This window comes from Psittacula echo, assembly GCF_963264785.1.
Source record: "Psittacula echo genome assembly, chromosome: 22".
Taxonomy (NCBI): Eukaryota; Metazoa; Chordata; class Aves; order Psittaciformes; family Psittacidae; genus Psittacula; species Psittacula echo.
In genome coordinates, this window is record NC_137758.1 from 3,272,035 (window position 1) to 3,291,164 (window position 19,130).

General features: G+C 53.1%; 1 protein-coding gene across 5 annotated transcripts in view; it reads left to right on the forward strand.

Moving 5' to 3' along the window:
• Positions 1-19,130, forward strand: part of CCND3 (cyclin D3) — a 37,847-nt gene that overhangs the window by 7,256 nt on the left and 11,461 nt on the right. For 4 of the 5 annotated variants that reach the window (XR_013958357.1, XR_013958358.1, XR_013958359.1 and 1 more), the window contains exons 1-2: positions 16,011-16,283; positions 17,958-18,173. Coding sequence is in view for 2 of the 5 variants with exons in the window: in XM_080633142.1 (XP_080489268.1) it covers positions 16,086-16,283; positions 17,958-18,173 (414 nt within the window). In the remaining 3 variants the exon portion in view is untranslated. Of the gene's footprint in view, positions 1-16,010; positions 16,284-17,957; positions 18,174-19,130 lie in introns of those variants that run through there. The other variant, XM_080633143.1, reaches the window with a different exon arrangement.

The window sequence follows — 19,130 nt, forward strand, 5'->3', positions numbered from 1 at the left end:
ATCTAGTGATGATGGGCTGGGAAATTCCAGAATATTCCCTGTCCCAGGAAATGGCAAAAACAAAATAGTGAAGAAAATGTTTGTGGGTAGAAGCTGGTGGCACTGGATGATGCTCCTTGGACAGTGTTCTCCTCAGAGCAGGACTGTGTGGCACCTGGGTTTGTCTGTGAGGACCTCTATCAGGCCGAAAGGATGCTGGTGTCACCCCAAGAACTGATCTTCCCAGGGCTGGTGGCAATAGATACCTACTGAAGTGTAATGGAGAGGGGATTTGATGGAACTCAGGGTGACACTTGTGTGGCTGGGAGCAAGGGAGGCTGCCCTAGGGCAGATGTGGACCAAGCTTTCCATAGCTGTAGAACTGTCTAGTTTGGCTGGAGGGAAGGGATCTTTGACGGCAGCAAGGCTTATATTGGCCTATGGAGATGGGGAAGAGCAGGTCTGTGCTTAAAAGGCTCCTTGGGCACAGAGAACTGTGATCTGCATTGACTTCCAAGGGAGGGTTGTACAGGAGGGCATGTGGGGTGAGAGTTCCTCACCCTCCCTGGCAGCAGGGTCTATCTGGGGGTAAATCTGTAAGATCAGCTCTCTGAAGAGCTGATAAATTGAGTTCCCATGGCAAAAGCAAGGATCCTGTGGCTGGGGTGTACACAGAGAGCTCCAGGCCCCATTTCACATGCAGACAGCTGTCACCATATGTGATTCGGATTCTTTGCTTTCTTTTCTTTCCTCTAACACATGAAGGGGGTCCGCACATCTGGCTGTGGCAGTTGAACACGCTCCATTTCATCACAGACTGATAGAGAAGAGGCAGTGAGTGAGGAGGGGAAGGGGGTGAGAATCACAGAGCTGGGTTAGTGCTTGGGACCTTCTGCAAAGCTTGTCTGCAACCTGCAGCATCACAGGGACATTGCAAAGGGAACAGGGCTGATGGGGAGGGTTTGTGCTGCTCCATCACATGGCAGGAGGGTTACAAAGGGGTGTTTGTGTGTGTTGAGAGGTGAGACAAATCTGTTGCCTCCCAGCAACTAGGGAATCTCTTCCCCTGGGAGCAGGATACTTCCAAGCTCCATTAAATATACGTGTGTGGAGAAGAGCTGCTGAGCTGATGGTCCTCATGTTCTGGCTGCTGTGGGCCTCTGCTCTACACCCCCACCAGGGTCAGCACCATCTCTAGGCCAGGGCAGCAAAGGAAATGGGCAAAACAACCTGAAAACCAGCCTCTTCTAGTGGTATTTTCTGTACTTAAAAGGATGCTGAAGCTGTGACTTTCCCGAGTGAAGTTCCCCCGGGCCTCATCTTTTTAATCCAAAGAGCCATGGCAGCGTGGATCCTTGGAGCAAACACCAGGGCTCAGTCCTCTGGGATGTCCTGTGTGCCAAGTGCTTTCTTGAGCATGGATATGGGTGTTCTGAGGTGCTGAAGGGCACCTCTCCAGCCCTGGAGATCTGTAGGTCACTGTGTGTCTGTCCCTTGAGAAGGGATTCTCAGGCAGAAGTGTGCCAGCTGGGTGGAAAATCCAGCTCCAAACAGGGGTGAAACTTGGCTCTTCTGGGAGTTGTCTTTTGGAATCAGGATTTGGGGGCTGGGAAAGCCCATGCAGCCACTGAGGAGCTGGATCTTCCTCCAGGAGCCAAGTGTTTTGCTGGTAGGGTTTTGCCATCCAACCTGGCACTGGGCTTCTCTTTCCTCTCTGCTCCTTGTTAGCAGTGGGTACGCATGAACTGAGACAGCAGTGAATCCTACCCTCCCCTTTCCTCCCTCCTCTCCAACCCCCATCCTGCATGGAGGAAGGCAGCTTTGCCATCTGATAGGTCCCAAGGTAAAAGCAGTGTTACAAGAGAATGTAAACAGCAGCTCGGGGAGGGGGAAAAGCCTCCAAAGGGTTGAGCAAGGCAGGACCAGGGTATCTGATGTCAGCCCCAGCTGCCTTCTGCAAAGGGTTAATGCCAGGGCTGCTGCAGGACTCTGAGCCCTTCTGACAGTGGCTTTGAAATCTGATTTTCTTCTTGCAGCCAAAAAGTGAGGGTTTTATCAACTTCCTATTTGAGAGCAGAAGTCGGAGCTGGTGCAGGAGTGCTGCTTTGTGTCCTTCTGCCCTTGCGTGTAGTTGAGGTAAGCAGTGTGCTGGCAGCGCAAGAACCACAGCTTGGGCAAGGGGGAGATGAAAGGAACATCAGCAGAACTATTTGTGCCCCTGCCTGCAATGCCTGAGACCAGCACGGGTGCCTCAACACCAACATCTGATGAGGCTCAAAGCAGCTCTGCTGTGGGGTTTAGCTGTCACCACCTCCTCACCATCAGCAGAGGTGAGGAGCAGCACATCCCTGCGCAGGCAGCTCCATCCTGCATCCCTGTTTGCAGCCACCACAGAGCTCTCTCCAGGAGGCATTTTAGTGGCCCAAGGCAGAGCGGGACTGGTCCCCTGCTCCACACAGATGGATGTAGATCTGCTTGATCCAGCCCTAATTGTTCTTTGCACAATTTACCTTATTCCTTCCCATATGTGGCCGGGGCTTTCTCTTGCAAAGGCTTTTCAGTTGAAAATGGCCTGTTCTAAACTGGAGCATTCAGGTACTTCTGCTCCTCAGGACAGCTCAGGTTTCTGTATGCACATGTTTTATGGGGGAGCTGGGCCCAGGCAAGCACAGATGGACTCCAGGCTTATGGAAAGCACCTTTCAAACCAGCTCTGTTTAGATTCCTGGCCTGAGCCAGGAAACTTATGACTAAATAAAGATGGGAGGTCTGCCTGATCTATTTACTTGCATTGACAGTCAGAGGCCAGCTCAGCCTCTCCATTGGAAATACCCCAGAGAGGCTCAGATTTTTGCAGATTCCCCCATATCCTTCATGTGGGGAGATGACACCTCTCAGCTTTACCCAGGAACTCTCCCAGCAGCTTTCTCTTGCCCAAGAGAGAGTCCTGCCTGGCTTGGGTACACATCTAGACCTGTGGCATGGCTTGGTCAGTGCAGGGAAGGATCCAACCCCATTATTGCTTGTGATGCAAGAGGAGGCCCAGCTCTGCTGGGTGTTGCATGGCATGGAAACAGGTAATGGAGTGTGAGAGCAGCAGTGACAGCACCAGAGCTGAGAAAACCTGATGTAATTCAAGCTGTGACTGTGTGTGCAGCGGAACTGCTGCTGAGATGTTGTGTAACGTCCCTGCTTCCATCTCTCCTCAAAGCTCTTGTGCCACATTTGTCTTCTGCCTCTCTTGCAGCTGGTTTTCACTCTGATGCAACTGTTAAAGCTCTTTGAACCCATCAGCTTGCAAAGCTGAAGGGTTAAATGTAGGGCACAGTGGGCCTAAGTACAGCAGGCCTTTGGGGGTGAGGATTCAAGCATCATCTCTGCTCTCAATAACCATCCCTGCCCTAAAGCAGTGGTTTGCAGGTCTAGCTCAAAGCATCATCCACATGCTTTGTGAAGTGGATGTGACCAGCTACATCTTCTTTGGGCACCTCACTCTGCCTGAGGGCTTGGCTGAGCCAGAGCTGCAGGTGCAAGAAGTGCCAAGAGATGGGGAGTGGGAAGTGGTGTGTCTATAGGGCAGCACTGCAGTGCTCAGCTGCGCAGCCAGCCATCGGCCTCTGCAGGTGAGCAGAGATCGTTGCTCAGCATCTATTTTTTCCCCTTCTTAACTTTCACTGCAGGAAGTAAATAAACACTTGTGTATACTTCAAACATAGCTGTCAGGTAAAAATAAGTCTGCATGTTGTGGAGCTGGACGGGCTGAGAGCTGCTTTGTGCTGCACATGGGAGCCTGTTGAGGTCGAGGGGGTCTCAAGGGGATAACTGAGGGCAAACATCAGCCCTGGCTTTAAACCTGTTGTATGTCACCATCTCAGCTGTTGGCCCCAGGGATGGGACTCTGTAGCCATCACTGGTCACAGGCTGAGCTCCCTGCTCTCAGCAGGGGCTGAGGACTTGTGCTTGCACCAGGGAGGGAATCACTTGGGATTTTGATGGCTGTAACAGCAAGGGATATGAATCTGGTCCTGGCCTTGCAGCAGCTCCTAACCCCAACTAGCAGGAGAGCCCTGTCAGATTCAGAGACACAAATGCCCAGTCCCTGGTTTCGTTTATTCCTACCTTAGGACCTTAGTAATCTCCAGCAGTGTGTGCCTGAAAAAGAGAGATCTGCTGTTTCCATGGACGTCAAACTGGTATTCAGAGCTGAGTCCATCTACTGACCCAAGCAGGAGTTTCCAGGGTGCACTGTTAGCTTCTGGTGTCTCTGGTTGATGTGTTCCCAGGAATAGCTGACATTTAGATGAATGTGTCTCTCCTCTTTCAGATATATCACAAGCTCTCTCCTAAACCAAGTCATGCAGACACTTGGCATCACTTCATACCAAAGCAGTAGCAGAGGGCAGTGATGGAGGAGACTGTGGCTGGGGGAAGGAGCTGCCCTGGCAGGAGACTGAGGAGGTGCAAATATTAATTCTGGAGGTTATTGCAAGTCACTTATTAGCTGTAACAGCCCCAGGCCCAGCAGTGTGGCTCTCCCCAGCACTGTACATGGAGGCAGTAAGGCAGAATGGATTTAATGGGGCGGATGTTAGGATCTAAAGCCTTTGGCACCAGCCTTCCTGCTGGGAGCAGAAGGGAAGCGGGTGTCTCAGTGTTCCTGTAGGCTGTGATATAAGAGCTGTACACAGTGGTGGGGTGCTGTGTGCAGGTAGGATGTGGTCAGGCAGTAGAACAGGACATCTAAATCTTATTCCCGTTATAAACTAAACAGGTATTCCATGGTCTTTCTTAATGCAGAAGCAGCATTTGCACTGCCTGCTTGAGGAATGTACAGCAGCAAAGCACTTTGCAGGTGTTAACTCATTCATCACTGCTAAACTGCAGGGATGGGAGTTCCCAAAGTGCTCCCTATTGGCCTAAGCTGGCAGCAAAGCTCACAGCAGTTCTGATGGAATGAGATAGGCCTAGAAAGGTGGGATTCAGTGTGTATGATCTTATTTCTCCATCCACCTTCTAACTTATCGCTGATGAAAAGCCAGAGGTTATTTTCACTTGGCTCGGGAATTGGTTCCCAGACCCCTCCAGTGCTGCCTGCCCAGTGACCTGACTGGGAATTCCTCTGTGCCTCAGCCTAGACACCAGCTCTGTGCTCAGCATCCTGTCCCTGGACCCATCGCCAGCCTCAGCTCGGGCTGTGGAGGGAAGTCTGAGGCTTTGTGCTGGCTGCCAGCACTGGCATCAATCTCACCCTCTTTAAATGCTCCCAGGCTTCCTTGCCAGGCTGCAGCAGCTGGAGGACACTGGTGCATCTCTACCTCTTCCAGGCCATGAGTGGATTCACTTGTGTCTGTGCATCTCTTCTTGCTGCCCTTATGCTTCTCTGTGTGTAGGGATATGAGCCTGCTGATGCCTTAGGGCAGCCTCTCCCTCCTGCCTAGGCATTAAAAGACAGTGCAGGGCACTTATGGAAGCTCTATCAGTCTATGTCCCCATGCAGTTGTTTGTCATCTGCCTCCCTTTGAGGGCAGCTCGATTCTAAGAAGCCCAGGCATGGAGACAGGAGCACAAAAGGACCTTTTGCTTATCTCTGACCTTTCTGGCATGGCCCCGGGTCCAGGGTGGCCTCAGGGCCCAGATAACACGGGAGCTGGGATGCACGATTAGGCATTGAGAGAGTGAAGAGCTGTGAGGTGGCAGCAAGGGGATGAAAGCTAAAGGGAAGTGTCCTCTGCAGAGCGTGGTGAGGAGCCGGGGGGGGTGGAGGGATGTGTGTGACGTGGTGGGTGCTTTGCTGAAGGGTCAAGGCAAAAGCTACTCCCAGTTTCTTGCTGATGAGGGGTGCAACAAGGTGGATGCTGGAGGCATCTGATGCCTTGTGCTGGAGCTGAAAGTCCCCAGGACAAACACTAGCAGGAAAATGCTGATTTTGCCTTTCCCTGCTTGGATGTCTGTTAGAACAGGGAACGTGTGACTCTGCTGCACTGGCTGGAGCCACCTTGGGTCCAGGAATCCTGGACAAGAGGAAGCAAGTCTTGGACTTGGGTTTAGCATCCCAAGTCCAGGTCATGCCATGGTGCAGCACATCTTTCCAGACGCTCCATGGGCAGCGAGGTCAGGCAGAACTGAAGCTCATGTGTGCGTTACCCAGGGTCTGCAAAGGACTGAGTCCCTTTCTCAGTGGAACTGTGATTTGGGTCTCTCTTGCCTGTAGGAGGCTCGTGGGGATGTAACACCAGTGGTAGCTTTACCTGATCAAGTCGGTCCAGCTTGCCAAAAGACTCAGAATTGATGGGAAAGAGAGCACAGCCACAGGCAGCAGGGTTGTATGGGGCTTGTTTCTTTAGCAAACAAGGCTATAGAAGTGCTGAGAGGTCTTGGGGTCATCCTGCTGCGGAACAGGAAGATGTTTGTGGGATGGGAAGAATGTTTCCTGCCCAGCTCGGGCCGTGCTGCAGCGCAGGGGATCCGCTGTGGTTAGGCCTGGGCTGCAGGGCTGGGGCAGGCAAGGGCCCACAGCGTGTATCTGTGTCCAGCAGCCTCAGGAAAAATTCCCCTTTATGGTCTCAGGGCCAAATCCTGCTGCTTCCACCCCACAAAGAACCAGAGGATGGTTTGGGCTGGAAAGGGCCTTAAGATCATCAAGTTCCAGCCGCCTGCCGTGGGCAGGGATGCCTCACACTAGGCCATGTCAACCAAGGCTCTGTCAGACCTGGCCTTGAACACTGCCAGGGAGGGAGCATTTACTACTTCTTTGCCCAACCTGTTCCAGGGCCTCACCATCCTCACAGGGAAGAACTTCTTCCTTATATTCAACCTGAACTTCCCGTTGCAGCATGGCAAGGACAGGGACTGACTGGACAGAATGGAGCGATGGATGGTTTTGTTTTCAGGTAGAAAAATCAAGCACTTTCCCAGCTTTGTTGGAGAAAAACATCCTCTGAAGGCTCTTGTTTTGCTGAGTGAGGCTCCTCTTGCCCAGGGCGGGCGGGGGGCCAGAGCTGGTGCAGATGCTGACAGCTCCACCCTGTCAGAGCTGAGCTTTGGGTACCGGGGTGCCCTGGGGCCAGCCGGGGTGTAGCCCATGATAGTGATCTGTGCAAGCCTTGAGAACATCAGTAGTAGTATGATTATTTCCCCATATTTTGGTTAATTTCCCCCCTTCCCTTCTATCTTTAGTCTCTACTGACCCAGCTCTGATTTCCTTCAGTAACTGCAGTAGTCTCAGTTTCCGTGTTTCACCCAGTAAGGAGCATTTCCTTCAGTACAACCATCACTTCTATACACATCTGCCTGCCCCACGAACCACTGGGGCTCAGAAGATGTAGGTCTGGTCTGTGCTTCACCACTGTCACTTGTTCTTCAGCTGTGGGAGGTTTATTTGCCAGCAGAGGTAGAGCAATCGATGCTGTTATGCAAACATGGTCACACTTTGCTTTGGCTGAGAATAATCCAGACCCTGCTTCTTCCACCACCTGGAGGACAAGCATCTGCTGGCTGCTGAGAATCCAGTCCCTGATCCTTGATTCAGCTCTTCTTTTCCTCTCCTTATCCTCCCTTTCCTTTCTGGCTCTCTAAGGGTGCATCTTCCCAGCTCTTGTCTCAGCCTGGGCTGACAAGTCAAAATCTCATGCCAATTTGACATTTGCCTTGTCTGAATGCAAGAAGCCCTTCAGGTGGGAGGAGAAACAAGTCACTCTGCTCTCCATCATGTGTGCTGCTTGGAGCTCAGCCTGGGAAATGGAAGCTCCTTGGCTGTGTCAGACCAGCATCTCCTCCTGTCACTTGCCAGCTGAGCCACACATTTGTCACAGATTGAGCAGAGCAATGCAGTTCATCTTCCTCCCTTTGCCTGGTTCTCTGCATGTTCATAGAATTATGGAATGGGTTGTGTTGGAAGGGACCTTAAAGCTCCTCCAGCTCCAACCCCTGCCACGGGCAGGGACCCCTTCCACTAGAGCAGCTTGCTCCAAGCCCGTGTCCAACCTGGCCTTGAACACTGCCAGGGATGGGGCAGCCACAGCTTCTCTGGGCACCCTGTGCCAGCGCCTCAGCACCCTCACAGGGAAGAGCTTCTGCCTTATCTCCAACCTGAACTTCCCCTGTTTCAGCTTAAACCCATCACCCCTTGTCCTATCGCTGCAGTCCACGTTGAAGAGCCTCTTTCCTCCTCTTGCTGTTTGCAGCTCTCCACCCAGAGACCAGGTTGGTCCAACACACAGAAGGAGAAGCCAAAAGAGAGACTCCAGAGATCTCAGTTCCAAAGTCACACTTAGAGAGCAGAGGCAGGGGCATTCCAGGGCAAGGAGCAGCAAAGCTGCGCCTGCCAGGCCGTGACGACCCATGTGTCCTTGTCCCTGTGTTCCTTGTGTGTTCATCTGTCACATGCTCCTCGTTCCCTCATAGGCTTCCAGCAGGGCCATGGCTTCCCAGAGAGGTCACATCCGCTGGCAGAGCTCAGTAGTCCCTGCAGTGCCCCACTTACCTGGCAGCGTAACACCTTTGTGGGTCCAAACCAGCATCTCGAGCTCCAGCATCTCCAGCTGCTTCTAAAGCTGCTGGGCCAGCATCCATCAGCTGCCTGCAATGGGCCTTGGCTCAGCTGTATTAGGAAGGAGGAGGTGGTGTTGTTACGGCACTGACAGTTCCTGGTAGGGCTGACAAGCCCTGTGCTCCTGACCAGAGCTGTGCAGATAGCAGCAGCTCTGATGATGGGGCTGTGCAGCAGTTCTGTACTTATCATTGCCCTGGGCCTGCACGGGCACTGGCACGGTGGCTGTGCAGCAGGGAGTCTCCCCCAGCATGGAGGTGAAGAGCCAACAACAGTTGTATGATCCCCTTGTCTGCTGTGGAAGATCATCAGGGAGGTGATGGCCCCCTGTCAAGGCCTGGCCTTCATCTGCTGAGAGCAAGGAGCAAGTCGTTCCAGTGCCCTCATTGGTAAGCACAGATGCTCCTGCTTTCTTCTGCTGCCACCCCTTTATCTTTTCTCCATCCCCAGCAGCTTATGGTGTGTAGTTTTGAAATACAGGTAGCACCAGAGTGTTCTTTTGTGTGGAGCAGATACCAGGGATCAGCCCTGTGGCAGCAGCCAGTTCAGAGCTTATCCAGCTGGATTTCACCCTGAAATCGATCTGGCTCAGCCCCTGGCACAGGCTGTTCACTGCCCAGATGTCAGCACTTGTTTGGGGGCCATGGTTTGCCGGCTCACCTTCTAAATCATGCTCAAGAGCTACTGAAACAAACTCAGAAGCACTCATGCCTGATTGCAGGAACCCTTTTGCCTGTCAGCTCGCAGTGGGAAGGAAGTTCCTGTTTGAATTGCTCCAGAGAGTATCCTGGTGGGAGGCTGGCTGTGGTAGTGCCCTGCAGCGGATCTGATGCTCTTCTGCTCAGGCTCTAGTAGTGCAGTGAGGATGGTGTTTCTGCTCACAGGTACAGAGCAGGAGCACAAGCTGTGGACTTCAATGGGTGCCTGAAGCCTGACTCTAGTAGCAATAGTTGGATAAGACACAATACCATTTTTTCTAACTCAGCCAGCCGTAGAAACCTCTGATTTCAGCTTAGGATACTCTATTAATATATAATAATATATATTTTATAATACATATTAGGATATATTATTAGGATATAATATTAGGACATTATGATGTTCTGGAGACATCGTCTTTTGCCACTGTGATGCTTAGGAGAGGGCAGAGGGGGCAGGAGCAGCAACTCCTGGACTCAGAGCAGATGTGAGTGTTGGAAGAAATGGTTCGTGTATTGGGCAACCACTGGAATCACTCCACCAAAGGTCTGCCTCGGTACAGTGGGAATGCTCCTTGTCTGGTGCTGTGTATGTGAGCGCAGAGTGTATCTCATGAGTGTATCGTTAACGGCAGTAATTACTGATGACATGGATGCAGAAGCATATGTAGATAATATCAGCCACCAGAACTGCTGGGAGAAATGCATCCAGATTTTATTACAGCATCTCAAGGAATGTGATCCCTCTGCATCTGTTGGGATATACAGAGGTACCTGGCAGGGACAGTCACGAGAAATACAGCCACATTTGTGCCTTCAGGGAAGGGTGTTCTGCCAGCCCAGTGTCATACTTACAGCAGGAGACTTGTCTTCAAAGCTGCAGGTGATGCTGTGTGGATTGTACCTCCATTTATTAACACAGGGCTGTGACATTCCTCTTCCCTTCTACTTGATCACTGTGGTTTGTAGGTCCTAAACATCTCCCCTTTTGGCTTTGCTGTTTGAACCGGTGGGATGAGCATCCTTCCTCCCTGCCTGGGGAGGACACGTGTGCTGCACACGGTAAAGCCAGCCTTGGCAGTAGAGGTGGTGGCTTTGGGATGGTCCCTGGGGTCTACCACCACACACAGCTGCAGGACTGGAGGTGAGAGCTGCTCAGCTCGGTGCCGGCTGCTGCACAGGCACATTCTGGCTGCTGTGGCCTTGATACAAGATGTTTCCTTTCAGTTACACCAGAGATGAACCGAGCGCCAGCAGCCAGCTCTTGGTAAAGGCTTCTCGCCTTCAAGGTCTGCCTCTAGTTCAAAGTCCCCGAGCCTGTGCTGAAGCAAATACAATCAGGTGCACCCCAAGGGGGGGGAGTCCCTGGGGTAGCAGTCATTTTCTTTCTACCCCAAAGCACTCCCATGCACACAGGATGTCCTCCCTCCAAGGAGCCGCATCCAGCACAGACTCAACTCACCTGCTGAGATGCTGCCTGCCCATTGCTGGCACCCCTCTGAGCCTGCCCTCTGCCCTATCCTGATGCACTCCCAGAGGTAAAGGATTTTGCTCTCTCCCTGCTCCTGTTCCAGCTGGGCCAGTCCCCCCTTCATAGAATCCCAGCCTGGTTTGGATTGAAGGGACCTTAAAGCTCATCCAGTTCCATGCAGGGACACCTTCCACTGGAGCAGCTTGCTCCAAGCCCCTGTGTCCAACCTGGCCTTGAACACTGCCAGGGATGGGGCAGCCACAGCTTCTCTGGGCACCCTGGGCCAGCGCCTCAGCACCCTCACAGGGAAGAGCTTCTGCCTAAGAGCTCAGCTCAGTCTCCCCTCTGGCAGGTTCAAGCCATTCTCCTTGGCCTGTCCCTACAGGCCCTTGTCCCAAGCCCCTCTCCAGGTTTCCTGTAGCCCCTTGAGGCACTGGAGCTGCTCTAAGGTCTCCCCTTCCGCCTCATTTCCCCAGGCAGGACTGGTTCTTTCCCCAGGACAGCCACAGCACATTCCCTTTCTCCCTGCACCACTGGGAAGCTTGGAGCTGGCCCAGCCCCACTGCCTGGCACTTTGTGCTGGCAGAGAGGCCCCGCTCCTGCCACATCAGTTGCACAGTGTCGTGCAAGCAAAACCTCTTAGAGAAACCCAAACCCATCTGATCTGTGCAAGACGTGGGCAGGGAGATGAGTTCAGGGCAGGGGAAGGCAGGAAGGATGGACAAGGGCAGGGTGTTGTAACAGAGATGTGTTGGAGATGTAAAATTGCAGGGCAGTGTTTTATGACAATTTGCATATTTGGCAGCCACAGATAATCCCCTGAAATGAACTAAATATATCCCCCCCCTCGGGGGTTTCCAGGCCCCATTTGCCTTCTGAAATTGATTGGTTTCAGCTTTGCATGTTTCTTCTCTGCTCTTTCTTTCAATCTCTACCAGCTGAATTTGGCTGGTGTCTGAAATGGGCCTTTTGAGAGCAAAACTGAGCCTTCACCTGGGGGCGGCTCGTGAGTTTGAGGCAATGAAAAGAAGACTTCATTTAGGTTTTGTTAGGAAAAGGAGCTAAGGCAGAAAGCAGCTGCTGAAATGACAGATGAAGGCAACGCTGTCCTAATGCTTCTCATAAAACATCAGTTGAAACTACACTGAAATCTCTGCTGGCCTCAGTGGTTCACTGAGGGAAACTGGGCTGGCTCATTTGGAGCCAAATCTCAGGTTAAGCTGATCTATAGCCCAAGAACAGGCATGCTCAGGTGCAGGGATAGAGCAGAAACCCCAACAGCATCAACAGTCCCAATTTTAGTTTTGTTTAAAGAGGCAATTGGTCCAAGATGGGGCTTTCAGTCGATGGCAAAGCTGCACTTTGGCCTTTGAAGCAGCAAGTTTTATCTTCCTTAGAATCCTCATCATCACCGGATCTATCTAAGCATGGCTGAGGCTCGCTTTTCAGATGATATCACCCCAAAGTGACTAGTTACACTCAAAAGCCTGTCCAAGTCAGAGGAAAGGGAATGCAGTGGTTGCCAGTAATGGGAAAGGTATTAGGAAACACGTCCCTGGGGTCAAATGTTAAACTTGAACTCAACCAAACTTCCCTTCAGCTCAGTGAAAGCATTTTTTCTATGTTAGGAATGAGTAAGATGAGGAAAGCTCTGGGGCAGAAAGCAGGCTTGTGTTTGAGCATGGAACCAAGTGCAGGAAACCCTCAGCTCCCCATGCCCATGGGCTGCGACTCGTGCACCCCGGCCTGACCTGCTCCTCTGCTCCATCCTCACCAGCCCTTGTGTGCCACAGCCCTTGGTCCTGCTGGGAGTAGCTGCAAAATCTCTCCCTTTTAGGGAAAATTGGATGTAAAATATAATAAAACAGTTTGCCGATAGCTAAAGGGGCTCTACAAGAAATACAGAGGGGGCTTTGGACAAGGGCCTGTAGGGCCAGGCCAAGGGGAATGGCTTGAACCTGCCAGAGGGGAGACTGAGATGAGCTCTTAGGCAGAAGCTCTTCCCTGTGAGGATGCTGAGGCGCTGGCCCAGGGTGCCCAGAGAAGCTGTGGCTGCCCCATCCCTGGCAGTGTTCGAGGCCAGGTTGGACACAGGGGCTTGGAGCAAGCTGCTCCAGTGGAAGGGGTCCCTGCCCATGGCAGGGGTTGGAACTGGATGAGCTTTAAGGTCTCTTCCAACCCAAACCAGGCTGGGATTCTATGTTTGAAGTGCTTTGAAGTCATCAAACCATAAAGTGCGAAATGCCATCTTCACCCTTTCTCACACATTCACAAAATGGTGCCTGGTTTTCATTCTCTTTGGGGGTTTTCCTCTAGCAAATGATAGTTATTTGCTCCTTGGATTTGGTTTTCAAGTCCTTGGTGTATGTTAAGTAGTTTCATTTCACTGTCACTGATGATACCGTGGTCACAATACGAACCAGGAGGAAGAGCACTCAGCTCTTGGTAGATCAAAGTTGGGCTGAAGGTAGATATAAAAGACATAGAAACCAATGCAGAAAAGGTGCTAACCATGCTGGCTGACAGCCTGCATGGCCAGACAGTGACATGGATCAAAAACTCCTGGAGCAAAGACCTTATGGACATGTTCCTGTTGAATGGCCATCCCAACAAATGACACCAGCAGCCCCTCAGAATCAGCCCAGCATCCTCACTGCCCCTTTAGAAGCTCCAGTTTTTGGTCCCTCTTATAAATTCATCATCAGCATACCCCCAAAATGCCCTCCCTTATGACTCAGCGAAGAACAACGTTGCTGGTTGGAGATCCTGGAAGTCTGGAGCCCATCAGGGGTTTTCAAGTTCATTCGGAAGGAATTTCCTTTCCTGATGTCGCCAAAGCCAGGAAGCTGCCTATCGCTGCACAGCAGCCACCAAAATTGGGCTTTCCTGGAATTTTCTCTTTTCCCTCCGCACACCCACACAAGAGGCTTTTTGGGACACCCACAGGCTGTAATTTGCCCTTTCCAGCCTGATCCTGTGGCTTGCAGAGGCCTCGCTTTTGCCAAGTCATCATCTGGAGGGAACACTTCCTTGTGCAACGGGCCCTGTTGTGCTGCTGTGTGCGCGGTGGCCGCCGAGCCCAATGGTGGCCCAGGCACTGGGACAATGACCATCAAGTCTGGGAAAAGGCCTAGAACTTTCAATTTCAACAGGCACAGCCCAAAAACCAGAAGGATCAAGAACCCAAGTGCTGTGGTTTCCCTTTGCCTGACTAAAGCAAATAGCTGCTGTCTATTTTTACTATAAATGTGGGCCATGGGGCCCTTCTTTTCCCCTCACAAGTGGGGGATGTTGCTCACAATGGAAGAGCCAGGGGGGTCATCCCAGATTAAAAGCAGCTGAGTGGTCCACAGACATGTATCCCATAGCTTCTTCAGATGTTTCTTGCCCACACCACTGAAGATTTATTTGTAAGGTGACAGGAAGTGGGGAAAGGGATGGGAGGATCTGCTCTCAAATTCCTCTTTTTCATTTTAAGCAGCAGGGATGGGATCAACGTATTCACCCCCTCTCCTTCTTCCCGTTCCCATCTCCGTGCTGGATGTTCTCAGGCAGTGTCGCATCCCTTGCAGAAAACTGAAGCCATGTGTAGAAAGGGGATTCTGGTGTGTGACCTGTGTTCACTGTCACCAGTGGAACCTCTCAACCTCTGCTCAAAACGATGTTTTCCATTTGCAACAACAGAAATCCTGAGGAGAGAGAACAAAGGCTTCAGTCTTATTTTACTTAATGCTTATTAATTTGGTGTGTTTGTTCTGCATTAAGAGACTCATTTTAGATGCCTGAAAATGCAGGGAAAGTACTAAATGTGTCAGAATGACACCCAGAGAAGTGACTTGTGGGAGGGGGAATGGCTGTTGTGGCACATCACTTCTTTGGTGCTTTGGTCCTTGGCTTAAAACCATGTTACATGTGTATATAGTGAGGGATACGCCAGCAGAACCAGTCAGGTGTTCCACTGAGTCCCCTTTGTATGGTGCTGCATCCCAAAAGTCCTTCCTTATTCCAAATCCCATTGCTCCATTTCCTTTCTGAACAGGAGCAGTTTGCTCCCCAAGGGCTGCAGGATTCCTGCTGTTGAATTTGGGCTTGTATCCGTCTCATTCCCTGTGCCCAGGAATCCTGTGCTGGGAACTGATGGACAGGGCCATGCACAATGGAACCACTGCTGGGTGGGCAGCCAGGAGTGGCTGTGGGAGCCAGGAGCAGGAGCTGCTGCTGGTCCCACCTCTCACATTTGTGATTAGAATCATCTGGTTCCAGCTGCTGCTGCAAATGCTGCCTTGTGGCACCATCGCAGTGCCAAGGAGGCTTATCCGAGCTGGTCATTCCATCAGGCAGGTTGCTTTTGGAGCTGGGATTGGGAGCTCACATTAAAAACAGACCCCTGAGCTAATCTGAGGAGGTTTTAATTTGCAGATTTGAAGGCAGTCCATTCCCCCTTCCAGTTAATTGTTGTATGGTATAAACCATATCAGAGCAGTGTGTCCCGAGTGACAGCCTTCACCTTCTCAGCCTGGGTCAACCAGCACCAAACTCGGGTACCAGCACAGAGCAAATCCTGCACTGTGGAAGTCGGTGCAAACTGACCCCAAAGACTTTGAAATTCCCCGAGGAATGGCTGCTCAGTGTACAGTTTGCAAAGGCATTTCCAAACAATTGTTAATTATTCGGAAAACGCAGCCAAGCCTGACAAAGCCTTATCTGGGCAGACACTGAGGTCGCTATCTCCTGTGGAGCTGCACCAGGAGTAACACCAGGGGAACTTGTGGAAGCCTTTGTAGGGACCGGCTCCAAGTATGTACACAGCTGATTGTTTTCATAGCCTTGAAGGACTCGGGGCAGACACACACGAAAAAAAAGATAGAGGAGTAAATAGTGAATTAACTGCTTTTAGACTTGTGGAGGTTGGGTTGACAGCAGCCTTGCTGCAGCCCCTGGGCTGTCCCTCTGCAGCCTGCCTGCCCTGCGCAGAGCGGCCAGCGGCCCCTGCAAGCAAAGGGGGTACCGGGGGGGGACCTGGTGCCGCCGCGGAGGGACGGGGCGAGCCCCGGGGGCTCTCGGTCCCGGTGTCCGCTCCCCTTCTGCTCCAACATGGCAGCAGCGGCCCCGCCGCCGTCCCACGTGCTGTCAGCCCGCCGGCGCGCCTGTCGCCCCACCCCCGGAGGCGTGGCCACCGCCCGCTTTCGGCGCGTTGCCGCCGCTCGGCCCGCTCATTGGCTGGAGGCGGCGGTGGCTCCGCCCCTCGGGTTGCGCGGGTCGGAACAAGGCTGGGCGGTGGCTCCGCCCCCTGTGAGCGCCTCCAGTTCCCGGCGTCCGCGGAGCCGGTGGGGAGGCTGCTCCTGCGTTCATCCCGTCCCGTCCGTTCCTTTCCCTGCCCGCCCGCGCCCATGGAGCTGCTGTGCGTGGAAGCCGTCCCCCGCGTTCCCCGCGCCGAGCACGACCCGCAGCTCCTGGGGGACCGGCGGGTGCTGCAGAACCTGCTGAGCCTGGAGGAGCGGTACAGTCCCCGCGCCTCCTACTTCCACTGCGTGCAGCGGGAGATCAAGCCCTACATGCGGAAGATGCTGGCTTTCTGGATGCTGGAGGTACGGGCACCCCCCTCCACGCTGCCCCACTCCAGCCGCAGCGCGGGGCAGGAGCATCCCTCCTGTTTGCGGGGGGCTCGGGGAGCGAGGGAGGACCCAGGGGACAGGAAAGCCCCGAAGCCTCAGGGCTCGGGGTGCGCCGGAGGTCGGGTCTCCGGTATGGGGGAGTTGCTGGTTGAGGAAGGAGCCTGCAGCAGGGCGGGATCTGTGCGCCGGCTGCTGCTGGAATCACAGCCCCAGCTCTGCTGGAAAACACCTTGAAGCTCATCCAGTCCAACCGTTCCCAGCACTGCCAAGGCCACCACTGCCCCATGGCACTGAGGGGCCTCGTCTCCACGCTGTGTGAACACTTGCAGGGACGGTGACTGCAGCCCTGCCCTGGGCAGCCTGTTCCAATGCCTGAGCACCCTCTGGGGCAGGAATTGTTCCTCAGCTCCATCTAAACCTGCCCTGGTGCAGCCTGAGGCCGTTTCCTCTTGTCCCATCCCTTGTTCCTTGGGAGCAGAACCCAGCCCCTCCTGGCTCCATCCTCCTCTCAGGCAGTTGTAGGCAGCGATCAGGCCCCCCCTGAGCCTTCTCTTCTCCACACTGAACCCCCCAGGTCCCTCAGCCCTTCCCCCTCACACTGTGCTCCAGGCCCTGCACGAGCCCTTTTCCCTGTGCCTGGAGCGTTGCACGGGGTTGTTGTGGCCCAAGTGCCATTGCTGCCTTGCTGCTGTCACCCCCATTTGCTTCCTGCTCCCCAAGACTGGGCAGAGCTCAGCAGTGCTTGGGCAGGGCTGAAAGTGCCCGCTCAAAGGGGAAAAACAGCCCCACTACCATTTACTTCCCTAAATCCAAACCGAATGGGGCTCTCTGCGGGATGCACTTCTGGGGAGGGGTCAGGGAGGGAATCTCATGGGCCTCATGAGGTGGCCAGAGCCTCAATAGAGAAAGAACAGATCTGCAAAGGACAAATGACATGGGATAGAGCCTGCCTGCTCCCCACCCCACTGCTGCTGCACAAGCTGCTTCTGTCAAAGGAAATAATGACCATCTTGCTTTTAAAGTTGTTTTTTTTCCCTTTCCCTGCTATTATTGTTCTGTTTCTGCAATTCCCTTTCTGAGAGGGGTGGTTGAGGGAGTGGTGCTTTGGAGCCTGTTCCTGTGAAGCCCTGTGGGCAGTCGAGAGGCAGATGACACTTGGCAGGGATGGTGACCGTGCATGTCAGTGTCCTCGGTGCTGCTGGAAGGAGGATGGTGGCATTGGCTGCTGTGTGAGGAGAAACCACAGTGTTTTTTATGGTTGCCTTGAAAGAAGGAAGTAAAATATGACAAGTGTTTTGATACTGGTTGAGAAATAAGAGCCAAGGATGAAATGCAGGGCTCCTGCATTCTGGTCATGGCTGGGGTACAAGTGGCTGAGGGAGGAGGACTTTTGGGCTCTGCCATTGATTCTTCTTGTGTCTCTGCACCATTTCAGGTGGAATTGCCCTGTTCCACCTCCAGCTGGGTGTAATCCCACCAAACCCATGGGCTTCACGCCTGCAGCTGATCTACTCCTTAATAAGGTGCCTTCGAAGCCCTGCAGATACAGCGTGAAACTCCATCAGAACCGGAGCGTTGAAGCTGTGGCGCAGGCAGGCTCTGAGGAGTCCTGTGCTCAGTCAGACCTCCTTTCCTTGTTGTCCTTAGGTGTGTGAGGAGCAGAAGTGTGAAGAAGAGGTCTTCCCCTTGGCCATGAACTACGTGGATCGCTACCTGTCCTCAGTCCCCGTGCGCAAGAGCCACTTGCAGCTCTTGGGAGCAGTCTGCATGCTCCTGGCCTCCAAGCTGCGAGAAACCATGCCCCTGACCGTGGAGAAGCTCTGCATCTACACAGACAACTCCATCACGCCTCAGCAGCTCGTGGTAACCACCCCTATCTCCAAGAGCCCTCTACCTCCTCCCAGCTCTCTTATCTCCTGCATCCTGCTGCTTGGCAGCATCCCTGCCTCCATCCCTCCTCCTCTTCCCCTTTCCCCACTTCTTCACCTTCCTCTGCATTCCCCAGTCAACCTTCCCTCCTCCTTGCCCTGCTGGGTGTGATGGCTGTTGGTGAAGTCCTTTCCCTCCCCTCTGCCGTAGGAAGCTGTGATGTGGCAGACTCATTTTCAAACAGCAGGGGGGAAAATGAAGCTGTAAGTGGAAAGTTAACGGGTAAAATCAGTCTCGAGACTGACACAAGTTTAAAGCAAAGATCCAAAGCTCTTGAGTTCAGCTTTGCCAGGCGGGGTGGAAATTGCAGAACCCCTTTCCTGGGGGCCTTTTGTGCCGGTAGCTGAGGAGGAAGCGGCCACCCCGGTCCCGAGTGAGAAACACCCTGGAAACCGTTTGCCTCCGAGAGGTTCTCGGGGTTAGTCAGAGCCTTCTAAAGCACCTCTTGAGGGGGCTGGGGTGGGTGAGATGATCCCCGGGCTGGGAGGGAACCCACACCACTTTCAGATGTGAATCGGAAGCCAGTTCTGGTAACTGGGGAACTCTGCTGTGAACGTGGGTTTTCCAAGTGCCAGAGAAGGCTGGGAACCCCCCTCACCCCCACAGCTCTCCCTGTGCTTCGTTCTGGTGTCTTTGGTGCTTTATTCTCAGTGAGGTTGGTTTTTATTCAGTTGAATCTTGATCTGTGTTTGTAGCTTCCAAACGAGAGCAATGAAGAGATGTGGGGCAGGCAGAGCCCATGCAACATCTCTGGAGCCTTTCCTTTGCTCTTGCTCCAGAATCAATATGCAGTGGAGACGGACAAGAATGGCTTCATTGGGATGGCCAAAGAGAGCTTTTCCAGGCACGTAGGATCCCTTTTCTCTTTCCCAAGGGGAAAGCACAGGGGTT